This window comes from Scatophagus argus, chromosome 14, assembly GCF_020382885.2.
Source record: "Scatophagus argus isolate fScaArg1 chromosome 14, fScaArg1.pri, whole genome shotgun sequence".
NCBI lineage: Eukaryota > Metazoa > Chordata > Actinopteri > Scatophagidae > Scatophagus > Scatophagus argus.
Window position 1 is genome coordinate 2677138 of NC_058506.1, and position 12520 is coordinate 2689657.

The window sequence follows — 12520 nt, forward strand, 5'->3', positions numbered from 1 at the left end:
CACTGTTGGTTTCAGAGGAAAATTCTACAAAAATTAAGAATAGTTTCACTTTTCAGTTGATGTTATATTTGCAGATTGTAAAATTCTTTTAAAAAATGATCTATCACACTCTGAAAATAACAGGTGCAAATGTTTCCTTGGTGTGGAGTGTATATTTCTCAGCTGCTCATGATGGCATCTACAGACCTCCTTCCCATTCATGGAGGCACTTATGACTTGGCAGCCCATAGATTTCTGCCACAAACACACACTTGGTTCTCTCAAGGCACAGAAAACAATTAGCATTACAGAGAGGCCATCTTCCCACCGCGGCTGCAGAGAGAAACTGATGGTCGTTAGTAGAGGGGGAGAATCACAGCTGAGCAACAAAGCATCATCAATATGTATTTATAGACATGGATACTGTCTACAATGGGCTTCACCATGCTGACAGGGGGAGAGATGGCGGGAGGGGAAAATGACTACTCGGGAACAGTCACATAATGAAAAATAAGCCAAAGAAAAGCGAAGCACTAGGACAACAAATGTAACAAGAATTTATCCATATAATTGTTTCTTTTTTGAAACGGAGTAGCAATATTTAGCGATGGCATGCATGGCAGTTTGCACATGGAACACGACTTTAAAGGGGAATACATTCAAAAGGACTTCATTGGGCAGTTCACTCAAACATCGGGGTCCTCAAAGCCCCCTGTGTGTCCCCCCTCTGCAAGCAAAATATTTGTTCCTTAGGATAAAAAGAAGTGCATAAGCTGTTGGCAGGACACTTGCTTCACATGGTAGTGAGAACTGTTCTGCAGTCCAAACTTACAAGTGCAATTGTATACTTATAGTACATGGTTTGATTCATGCTTATACAGATGCTTTCTACAGGGGATTAAGGCCATGTGTCCACCAGGAATCTGCACTTATGTATGTAACCTAAAGATATGCTTGCGGGAAGTGCTGGTTAAAGCTCCTGCTATTGCTTCGTTGCTAGCTGCTGCTAAAACTGGTGCACATATCATAAAAGCTTGAAAATTCCTACTTGAAACTACTGTGCTGAGAACTTTACACATGCTAAGCTTTCATCACTGCCAGAATCATGCAACAGTTTTTCCGCTTTATTGTTAAAGCCAAACCCCCCACGCACCCCACCACCCCCAAAAAAACAAACAAAAACAAAGCCTTCCAGTGGACACACAGCTTAATGTGACATCATAACGCCAATCTTTCAAAATATTTCTTGGAGATTGGGTTCCAAAATATTTTCAATTGGTGTCATAGAAGCATCTGTAAAGTATAAATGGCAGAATGTGTCAAGCTTGAGGAGAATGCTAAGAAAGTTTTTAGAAAGTGGTCATGTGAGATTAAAGGATGTCTCGGTATACCCCCCTCCTTTCTTAAAGACACAGCATGCCACACCCTGTAATAATCTATATAGCACCAAAAGACACAAGGGAGGAGGAGGAGGAGGCCAGGACTACCTGGATCCTTCCTAGGGTCCAAATAGTGACTTGTGGGAATAGCATGTTGAGGACTGCTCACCCACAGGTGTCTTCATAGGACCTACTGTATGTAATGCTTATGGTTCTCTCAGTTGTGTTCAAAGACCAGGGATCCAAAGTAAGGCTGCAATCTAAATGTGGGCATCACTGTAATCCACAGCAACCACCTCTGCGTCCAGTCTGGTCTTGCAGTTTGTAAGACAGGCAAGGGAGTCTGCCAAGATGACTTGGCTAGAGCTGCACCCTGAGCAGCATTAGCATACGGGTAACTGTGCAGGACTAAGCGGAAAGCTGATTCCGTCCTGGACATGATGGCAAAAAGGGAGGGATTACTCAATTTACCACTGGGCTTAAGGGAGGAAAAGGGAAGTGGGCACACATTGACCATATTCCTGACGTGCGTTCGCTTTGTGTGATTGCTGCGCCTTCCCTAGAGAGCAGAGTTACCTGGGAGAATGCGCATGCCCTCCAGTGCTCGCCAAGCAGAAACTGTCTTGCATGATGTTGTTGCTTTGCGTGCTTGCGTCTTACTTCCAACATTCTTTGCCTCTCTCTACATTTTGTTTCTCATTTGTGGCTGTTTGAGCATGTTTGTGCACTTATATTGTACAGGTGGCAGTTAATATATGTGCATGTGATATAACCAACTTTGCTTGAGAACATATCCCGCTTGTGGGATATAAACACTAATCTGGCATACCATAGTCTCCATTGCGTACGTGTGCCTGCAGTGCCATTACTGTGCCTTTTTTCACTTTATTGAATACAACAGTTTGAAAAGTCATCTGTACAACATGACATTTCATAACAATATAACAGAGAACTTTACCGCCGCAAGTAGCTAACATAAAAATTAAAATAATGAACAAATTAATTTTGGGCTAATTTGTTGCAAAAAAGGAAGCAATCTCAAAAACATAGATTTTTTGTCAATAATATTTTGTAATATTTCAATATATTTGGAATCCTATTTTGTTTGATATTCAACCTTTCAACCTTGGTATCATAAGAATACATTTGTTGTTGCAAACTGAAAAATATGACTAAAACATTTCCAGTAGCAAGACTTGTTTGTGAAATAAGTTTCCTAGGTAATTTCACAACATCAAAATTTTGTCTTTCTTTACAGGGATATTGTGTAAAGCTGATAGTATGACCATGAATACATATTAGTTTACAATTAATTATTAAAGTGTTAATTAAGTTTACAATTCTTCCTCTCCACTGGTGAGCTGTATAGCTGAGCGTGCAGCCACGTTTGGTGAATAGCTTTCTTCTGGTTCACTTTTTGCTTCTTCACGTTTGCTTGGTGTATCAGAGGACACCGCAACAGATAACACACCGAACATAAAAGCCTCTTTGCATACTCACGGCTCACATACCATCTACAGAGGTTGACGCCAAAGTATCACACACAAATATAAACAAAGCTTTAGCTAACTCCAACTGTGCGTTTTAAGGAGCAGAAAGAGCAGGTCTTATCCATAATGATACTGCATCCTGTTGGATGTGGCTCTTCACATTGATTCAAGGTGAGTTGGGAGAAAAACATTTTCTCACTCAGTTATGTCACACTACAAAATAACTGGATCTCAAGTGAACTGATCTGTCTCAGAGTGGGTCCTCATTTACCTCATTCAGGTAAACTGATAGTGATGTTAGGAAACACCTGGGATTGTGCAAAGTATGATAAAGCTACAGCACAGTCAACGCTTTATCAAATTATATGAATCATTTTAGGAGTTTGCTTCATTTAATCTACCAGAGGGTCACTGGTTCGACACCAGGAACCAGAGAAGAATTCAGGTGCATGTAGAAATATACTGTCAAATGAAGTTTGAAGTTTTTTTGTTTTTTTTTAAGTTGAAGATTAACCTTTGGCCATGACATACAGCACACAACTTATGTGTGGTTCAATCTCTGAAATAAAGATGTTTGTGCACAGAAACATGTCTGAAGCTTGGAATCATCCAGTTGGAGTATATTCCAGTGTGGTCAGGTACAGATGTGTTCTATGGCTTTTTCAACAAATGCTATCCTCAAACATATTACATATCCACTGGTGACCTTTATCTAATTTTCAGAATAGTGAATCAAGTGATCAATAAATTCCTGAGTAAATGTTTAAATTTGAAGTTTGTGACTGACAACGTTACTATTATATTACTCACTGGCAGGCAGATGAGGTAGATTTTTTTGTAGTGAGGTATTGGTATTGACAGATAAAAAATTTCCATTGAATATGGTCAGTTAGCAAACCACTCAAGCATGAAATCATATGATATGATACATCTCTGACCTAATCTATTATTTTAGCTAACAGATGGCATATGCATATCAGTCAGAATGCATAATGTACTGAAGACTGCAGAACTTAAAATGCACAGCTACTTTGAGAAAAAGAAAAAGGAACTGAAATAAATTACACGTGTTGACTGAGGAAAGGAACAAATCAAACAAAGACTCAAAGTCTTGTATTCCCCTTTAAAGGACGAGGTGATCAAAAAAGTCCCACCTGCTAACCCCCCCCTTTCAGACATGGATCCAACCCTTACCTATTGCGGTGTAGAGGACCTGGTCACAACAACGCTGCCCAGATAGCTGAGATCAATCAAAAACAAAGCAGGTAAGACTCCAGGAGCCATCAAGAACCACCATACTGCCCCTAATTCATAATGATGGAAACATTGCAGTACATGAGAAGCGGACAGGCCCTGTGACACACTTTGCCCGACAACCTCTCCTTGGTAGTCAGACCTGAGAGTGTCCTAGGGGCATTTAAAGGGGTTGGGGAGAGGAGGGTTACAGAAAGGGAAGGGGAAGTAGAGTAGGAAAAAGTCTGATAGGTTGGAAGTTAAGGGAGAATTGATCATGCAGTCAGGTTACTAAGGCCGAGGATGGGCCGCAGGGCCTGCCGAGATGAATTCTTCTTAAAGCATCCCTCCGCATGATAAAGGCATCTTCAAAGGCTTGGAGCTAGACATACAACAATGGGTGTGTGTTTTGTCTGGGGAATCAATTTGATGAATATTATGGGATTCCTCCTGTTAGGTGAAAGCAGGGTAACGCATGATACAAATGGGAAAACAAGGGTCCTGTGGTGATGTCTGCAAATTCCCAGGCTTTTAGGGGCTTGTTCCAAACAAATTACACAGTTTAATGGTGATAGTATTTTTCATCCAGAAGGACTGTAGCCCCAAAAGGTCTGAAATGTAATCTGTGAAGCAAATGCATTTTCTTATCAATTAAAAAAAAATAGTTTGACAATTCAAATGTTTTGATCTTTTCGCTGGAAAATGTAATGTATTCTTCAAGTTGATAACTTAACAATGCTTCACAGATTCAATGGGTGAGTTTCTTACTTGATGTCTGACATGAAAAGCAGCATTGACCAAATTGACTGAACTGAAAACTTCTCATCAATGAGCTCATCAAAAGAATCATCACAATGACTTTGCTTCAATTCATTACCATTTTCACATTAAAGTTTTAAAATATAAAAAAAATAATAAAAAATAAAAATAAACTAAACTATAAAACTAATTTGCCACAAAGATGATATAAAAACTGATGGATATTAGAGAGCGGCTGAGTTACCAAAAATGTTGAGCAACACATTAAAGCATTATGGGTTGGGGCAGATGACTCAAATGGTAGCCCTCTCTGCATGCCTAATTCACCTACCCTGAAGCTGACAACTGGGGTGGAGAGGGCTCAGATGGAAGGATCTCCTCATCAGTCCTCCTCTGAGATGGCATCTGCCCAAATATGTTGCTGCTTTCCATGGGGGGTGACGGGGACTGGGAAGCTGGGTAGCTGGCTGCAGAGGTGGCAAAGGCCATGTGGGAACGGTAGCTGGGACTTGCTCTCCTGCTACCCTGGCCTTGGGCAGGTGAAGAGGAGGGGGAAGATCTCCTTGAGAAGCTGGCTGTGGAAGGAGGGAGGAGTGTAATCTCAGACATCTCTGGGGGTATGGGAGGTTGGGCAATGCTGGGACGTGGTCGAGGACGTACTACAATCTCTGGTGAGCCCTCATGGGAACTAAGGGGGCTTTGAGTGAGGGGGGAGAGTCGAGAGGGCTGGAGAACCACCTGATGCCTGCTGAAATCCATCCTACGAGCCTGTCTGGGACTGAAACGAGGGGTGGTTTCAAACCATCGTGTGTCCAGGCTACTGAATGTGCTAGGGACAATATGGGCCATTGGATCGGTGTAAGGCAAAACCGGCACACCCATACCGTGGCTTGTGTGTCTTAGCTGCCCTAAATGTGCCTCTTGCATAGCTAAATGCTTGGCTGGGGAGCCATGAGGCTTGGCCTTGCTGGGAGACTTGCTTGAGTGGCTCTTTGGGGCTTCCAGTGGCAGGACAGCTGGGTAAGTGGGCATTGAAAGGGAGGATGGCTGGAAAGCACTAAGGGGAAGAACATGAGGTGGAGGAGGATAGGGGGAGTCATGGCGGAGATGCAAAGGGTGATGTGGTGGAAAAATGAACTGAGGCCCCTCCAGACTTGCAAAGGTGAAATCCAGTCCCTGCCAAATCTCCGGTGAATGAGAGGAAGAGCTGAGTGTCAGAGGAAGAGGGAAACCAGAGACCGCATACTGTGGGAAATCACCTTCCCCTATTTCTTCAGGAATCATGGGGTGACCAAAAGGACCTTCAGCAAGATACGGAGGAGAGGACATGACAGAGCTGAGTGGGCTGGTGTCAGGCATGTAAAAAGGAGGTGGGGGATCATGATCCCCAGGGGGCCCTAGATAGCCATAGAAAGCCCTGTGATGGAGAGAACCTCGAATCTGCCCAGTGGCCTGCAGCCGACTGCTCTCCATGATGGTCATACCTTCGAAGGGCCTCTGGAAACGAGGGCTGTAAGCCGGAGGTTGCAGGTAGGATTCCTGACTGGAGATAGGGGAAATCTGGTGAGGCCGAAGGGGGGCCATAACTGGTGGCAGAGGCCTGGGATCATCATTCTCTTCGTCTGATTGCCGGAATTCAGGGTAAAGGTCTGACTCTTCCACAAAGGGGAAGCCCTCAATTCGCCGGGGCTTAACAGACATTTCTGCATCAGTGGGATCTATGACAAAACGTCCATCTGGGCCACGGCTGATGAGTTCAATGGGTGTTGTTGCTTCAGCTTCATGCTTGGAGATGCTGTACTTCTTGCTTGTTATTGCTCTTTTGGTCTTCATGTATAAAGACAATTCCTCCTTCTTCCCTGGACTTGGGGGTGGTTTCTTCCCACGCTGGTCATGACTATCTTCAGATGATTCTGATGGGGATGCCTTTGAGCGAATGCTCTCTGGGCTCACCTTTCCTGACGATGACCTACAGAAAAGAATGCAGAAGAACTTAAGTATGTTAATAACTGAATATACATGAAAACCAAAACTCTGCAGGTCTGCACAAAGCAAAACTTCTCTTGTGGTTCTGAAGGTGAATCCAGCTACAATAAAACAAATATCACAATATACCTCACATAAAGAGATGAGCATGAAAACAAGAGTAGCATTAAACAACATCAATGATGACTGAGCTACATTTGCAGGATTCTGACCTTTCTTTAAAACACCTGTAGATAATGAGTCATTTGTGAACAAAGCCATATGTGCCATATTTGCTACTACACCATCTAATCCTTTGTCAATCTTTAATATACTTCTGACGGAACTAAACATGGGAAAAGAACACATCATGTGCTTCTCTTACTCACTGTTAAGCCACAAACACACTTGGTAACTTAACTTGGACACATTTGCCTGTACACATACCTCTGTCAAACTGAGTGTTAATAGAATGTAAATGCAGAGGTTTTGTGACACAAAAAAGTGTTATTTTTAATGCTGTGTTTGGAGTAGTTAGAAAGGTGCACATGAAGGAAGGGATATCACAAACTACATTAAATGGACAAGTGTGAATCTCAACATATATAGTGTATCAATTTCATGCATAATTCCAAGTGAGAAAAACTGACAACAACAAACTGGTGTGATAGTACAAACATAGAGCCTTTTACCTTTGCTATTTGAAACAAAAACTATTTGTACTCCCACATATAATAACAAAGAAATGAAAGCCCCTGAGAACTTTCTATCAGATCTTAAGTATTTCTCATTAAATAAACATTAAATCTTCATGACTAAAAGAAGCAACAAAGTAAAAAAAAAAATACTGACTGCAATGGTGACTCTTCTTCATTCTGGTCAAAATTTGAATTTCTTTATAATGACAATAAATATGAATTATGAATGAGCAATCATAATTCATGTTTTCATCCAATTACTTTTGCGTGACTTCTGAGAAAAACTAATTTCAAACGAGGGAACACAGCTTTTGCCATTTAAGTTCTGCCAAATAAGAAACGAGAAATAACTGTATTTAATAACCAAAGCTTTCACATTGAGATTGGAGGAACATAAGATAAAGGTTCGCTGTCAGTGGGGTAAATGAATCAGGTCACAGTTATTACTAATGAACAGCTTAACTTGTTAGCTGATGGCCAGCCGCTTGCAAGCCCTCACACCAGTAGAAAAGCTGTGCAACAGGAGCAGGAGTTGTCACAGAGTGTTGTGGAGAGCACTATAGAGCCAATAGGACATCAGGTCACCTTCAGTGACTCTGGAGCAGGAAAGTGCCTGGGTGTTGAGTCATTTCCCAGCTCGTGTATAGATTTAATTTGTTGCAGGTATTTTTTTTTTTTCTTTTAGTGTGCTGAGGTTAATCTGTCACCTACTTGGTTGTCTAAGCACTAAGCTACTAGCGATTAGCATCTAAGACTCAAGATAGGTCAAATTAATCTTGCGTGTTCTATGGTGGGCTGAGTGGACATATATTTATTTGACATAATGTCTTTAGTGTCATTTATAAACTAATTTTAACTGGTAGTTTTCTGTTGGTTTTGTTTTGTATTGCTAATTATTATTTAGCATTATTAATATAAGCATATTGAGAGCGTTATTTGTTTTTCCCCAGGAAGAGGCAGGCACATATTGCCTTTCTGATATATTAACACTCAAACCTGATTCATCAGGACTGGATCAGGGTGGTTTCATTAACAACAAACAAACACAAACTACCAGCAGATTCTGCTTCAAAAATTGCAAAATTTTGATTGGTAGACTGTAACATTACATTTTTTCCAAGTGAGCCCAAAGCATTTCAAAGCAATGAGAATAAGAAGAGGAGGAGAAGACGCCAGATGAAACAAGATATATAGTCTACAAATGAAATAACTAAAATTGTTCAATGTGCTAATGTGGGATCCTAACACTCAGTATGAGAAAATGGATTTTGGGGGACTTTGAGGCATTTTTGGGTAAACAGTGCAGGATTTGTATCTCTTTTTCATAGGTAGTCCCCCTCACGTTTGGACGATGTAAAACAATGGTATTTGGACATAACACCTTCCAATTTTAGCTGAAAGTAAGCAATATTGTCTTTTTCTTTTAACAATGTCTATAAAATGAATTGTCTTCTATGCATGTGACACACATTTCACTAAATATTTAAAAATGCCTACATTTTGCTGTGTTGTAAAAATTTATAGTGTAAATAAATTTACACTGAGAGCTACTTGCAAGGGGGAAAAGTCCCTTTTAGTGCCACGTGCACAGATTTGGGCACAGATTTAGGAGTCAAGTTTGGAAGAATCAGCTTCAAAACCACTTTATGGTGAAAACCATAACCATGTCAATATCAAAAGAGGAAAGAGGTGGCCTTTGCACTAGATCTGAGCAACACTGGAGCAGTACGGTTGAGTTAGCTGTCATCAACAGCAATATAATGCTCTGGTATGGAAGACATGTATATCTGACAGGTGAAGGAGAGACTCTGATCCAAGACACGACAGAAGAATAAAAATGTCACCAAATAATAGCTTGGAGTGACACTGACTGCCAAAATTGGTCTAAACCAGGTAAATGGTCAGTTTAAACTAAAGCTGGTTAAGATAGCGATGAAGAACTGAATTTTTCTGTAACCAGCGCTGAGGATGAGAATTCTGCATGGTAAGAAGATGACGGAGAGTTATATGAATTGTATTTAAGAATACAACAGTATCCAACACAAAAAGTGCATTTCGTTAATGACTATAGCATGTCTTCTTACAGCAAGGAGGAAATGAAACCCATGATTTGTTCTGAAGCACAATTACTTTATTTACTGAAAAATTAAACATATAGCCAATCCTCAGTGGGATAACAAAAGTCTGTGCTTATAATAACCATGTTATAAATAAAGTCTTTGAGGCAACTGCTAATGAAAACACTGTTACATTTGATAGTTGTTCCATTTCGTTTCCAAGGTGCAATGCCTTCTCTTCTAGATATGGTTTCGGTCGAAAATCTTTTTTCTTTATACTACAGAGACAAATAATACTGCAATATCTAGCAACTTGTCATAAACTATAGTGACAATATGTACACACGATATAGCAGAGGCTCATGCATCACAATAACTATACTTGCCTTAAAAGGTAAAGTGCTGCATTGTGCTTTCACATAAAATTTGGTTATTTTTGTAGATTTGACCATTATTCCGATTGGTAACAATTATATATTAATCATCAACTTCATGAATTAGTTTAGAAAACAGGATAAAACTGGGCTAGCTTAAAAGCATTTGTGAAATCATGTAATATGTCATTAAGTTGTCTGTGATGATGGCATTTTGTCATAGTTGTGTCTATGACTACAACCAAAAGGAATAGTGGCCAAAATGATAAAATATAGGCTGCACAAAATCTGAATTTTTCCTTCATGTGTTTAGTACACATTATAGTAAGAAATACTGCTGATGCTCTTCAAACTGGCAGCGTTATGACAAAAAAACAGCAATCATTTCTGGCCACTGAACAAATATGCAGTGATTACGACTGATGCTTCAAAAGTGTAGGTCCTAAAATTCACCGGATCCTCATACTGTTAAAATACTAAGCATCTTTATTTCATAAGCTTACAGATGTTGTCATGAGCAATAATTGGCACTGATGTTGAAATCTTCATGAGCTAAAAATGCAGAACGAAAAAACACTTCACGTTCCACTTAATTTAACAAGGCATATCGATAGGTGAAGTGAGGATGTGACTGTGACCTCATCTGGGATGGAAAAGGAAAAGCAGTGAAGATTATCAATTCAGAAGTGTCAAAAAAAGTGTTTCACTTCATCTGGAGGTGAAGCAGTGATTTAAAGAAGTGAGTCACATATAGCTCAAACCACAGACTCCACATACTCACAAAGCGTACGCACAACGCTGTGCACAATGCAGAAAACAGGGATTTGATAAAACTTGAATCTTTATCTTTCATTTCATCATCAGCCTTGGACTTGTTGATGTTTCAATTAATGGATCACCATACAGAAAATGGTCAATATACTGTAGTTGACCACGTTAGATGAAAAGCTCAAGACCACTCGTACAGGGCCAGGGCACAGTTATCTTAGCTTACTATTAAGACTGGAAACAGGGGAAAACAGCTAGCCTGGTTCACTCCAAAGGATAAAAGCTCACTAATAAACATGTTATTCATCATTCATTAAAGCAATACAAAAACTGAGATTGTAAAATGACAATTTGTGGTTTTATTGAAGGTCATCATCCAGGCAACCAGCAGAGAAGCAGGCTGCCGGTTTCTTTCAGTTTTCAGGTCTTCTGCTAAGCTGCACTGTCCCCTGGCCGTGGCATCATATTAATCATATAAAATGAGGGTTGTATCAATTCTGATTAAACTCTGAGCAACAAAGAAAATGAGCTTATTTTACTTTTACTTTAAATAATCAAAATTTAATTCTGTCAGGCACCAAGATCCTCTTGGTGGACTACATGCAGTATAATGACCAATCAAGATTCAACATTAATTTTTAATAATTGTCATTATACAACACAAGATTGTAAAACAAAACTTAAGCTGCAGTTGCCTATGCTACACAAAAAAATAACTATATAAACTAATGAACAAATAATCAAATCACAAAAATACTTCAGGGTGGCATATGAAAGGTGAGTTCAAGAATGTCCCAGCATGAGGAAAAAAGTTGCTCTGCAGTCAGGTGGTTCGACCCTGGATACTTCTGTGGCTCTTGGCAGCAGGTGAACAGGCTGTGGCTGGGATGGGGAATGGTGATTTATCCGCATCAACAAGTCCAGACATCATTAAATTAAAGTGAAGATTCTATGACCCATTATGCTGTCCTGAAAAGGGATTTGTGGGAAGTGTTAAGCTGAGAGAAACAAACAAAATGATTTTGTCATCCTTCCCTGGGTCTTTTTTGTTCCACATGGCAAGATGGATTTTTAATTCCTAACTGGTTTAAGGCTAGGGTTTGGCCTGAACTTCTTATGATGAATACCAGTATTGTTGTTGCCTTGTGGGGACATTTGGCCATAAGCATGCAGCCAGGTCAGAACTCTGGGGAGCAGGGATTAAACCAAGGTGCAAAAGGATGTATAACGTGTGCAAGAACACATGGACAGTGGTTGGCACACTCACTGAGGACTGGAAAGTTTGGGCCTGTACCTGCTTGCGTCCAGCCCCTCCCAGTAGGGCTCAATGCTGGGAATGAGGCTAAGTGGACTCCTGTAGAAGTGGGGAAATCACACAGTAAGAAGTAGGGAGAATATGGGGGTAAACAGGAAGCTTGTCAGTGAGAGGTATGTTTGAAAAGGCAACGGAAAATTAGAGAAAATGGCTTAATGTTATTATCAAATGGGACAAAAAATACATAGATGGGAAGACCCATTAGTAAGTCACAGAGAAAAAATTGTCAGGAGAAAAGTCTGAAGACAAGAACTGCTGTCATGGAGCACCTTGAGTGAGATTAAGAAGAAAGAAATGAAATATGTAATAAAAATGTGACCACTGCACTTCAAAGCAGTTTTCCATTTATTGACTCTGAGGATAATGAATTAGGTCATTAGTGAACCAATGCAATTCAAATTCCTCTTGGTGTATCACATTGTGATTTTTCACCCTCGTATCTTAGTTCCTCCCACAGGAGATACAAAAAGTAGAAGAGGGCCAAGGAAGGAGAAATCAAAGAA

The 12520-nt window shown here is 40.3% G+C and overlaps 1 protein-coding gene across 4 annotated transcripts in view; it reads right to left on the reverse strand.

The window, feature by feature from the left end:
* The window catches only part of LOC124070318 (protein turtle homolog B-like), a 119085-nt gene that overhangs the window by 14304 nt on the left and 92261 nt on the right, over positions 1-12520 (reverse strand). For all 4 annotated transcript variants that reach the window (XM_046410122.1, XM_046410123.1, XM_046410121.1 and 1 more), the window contains one exon: positions 5172-6809. In XM_046410122.1, coding sequence (XP_046266078.1) covers positions 5172-6809 — 1638 coding nt within the window. The remainder of the gene's footprint in view (positions 1-5171; positions 6810-12520) is intronic.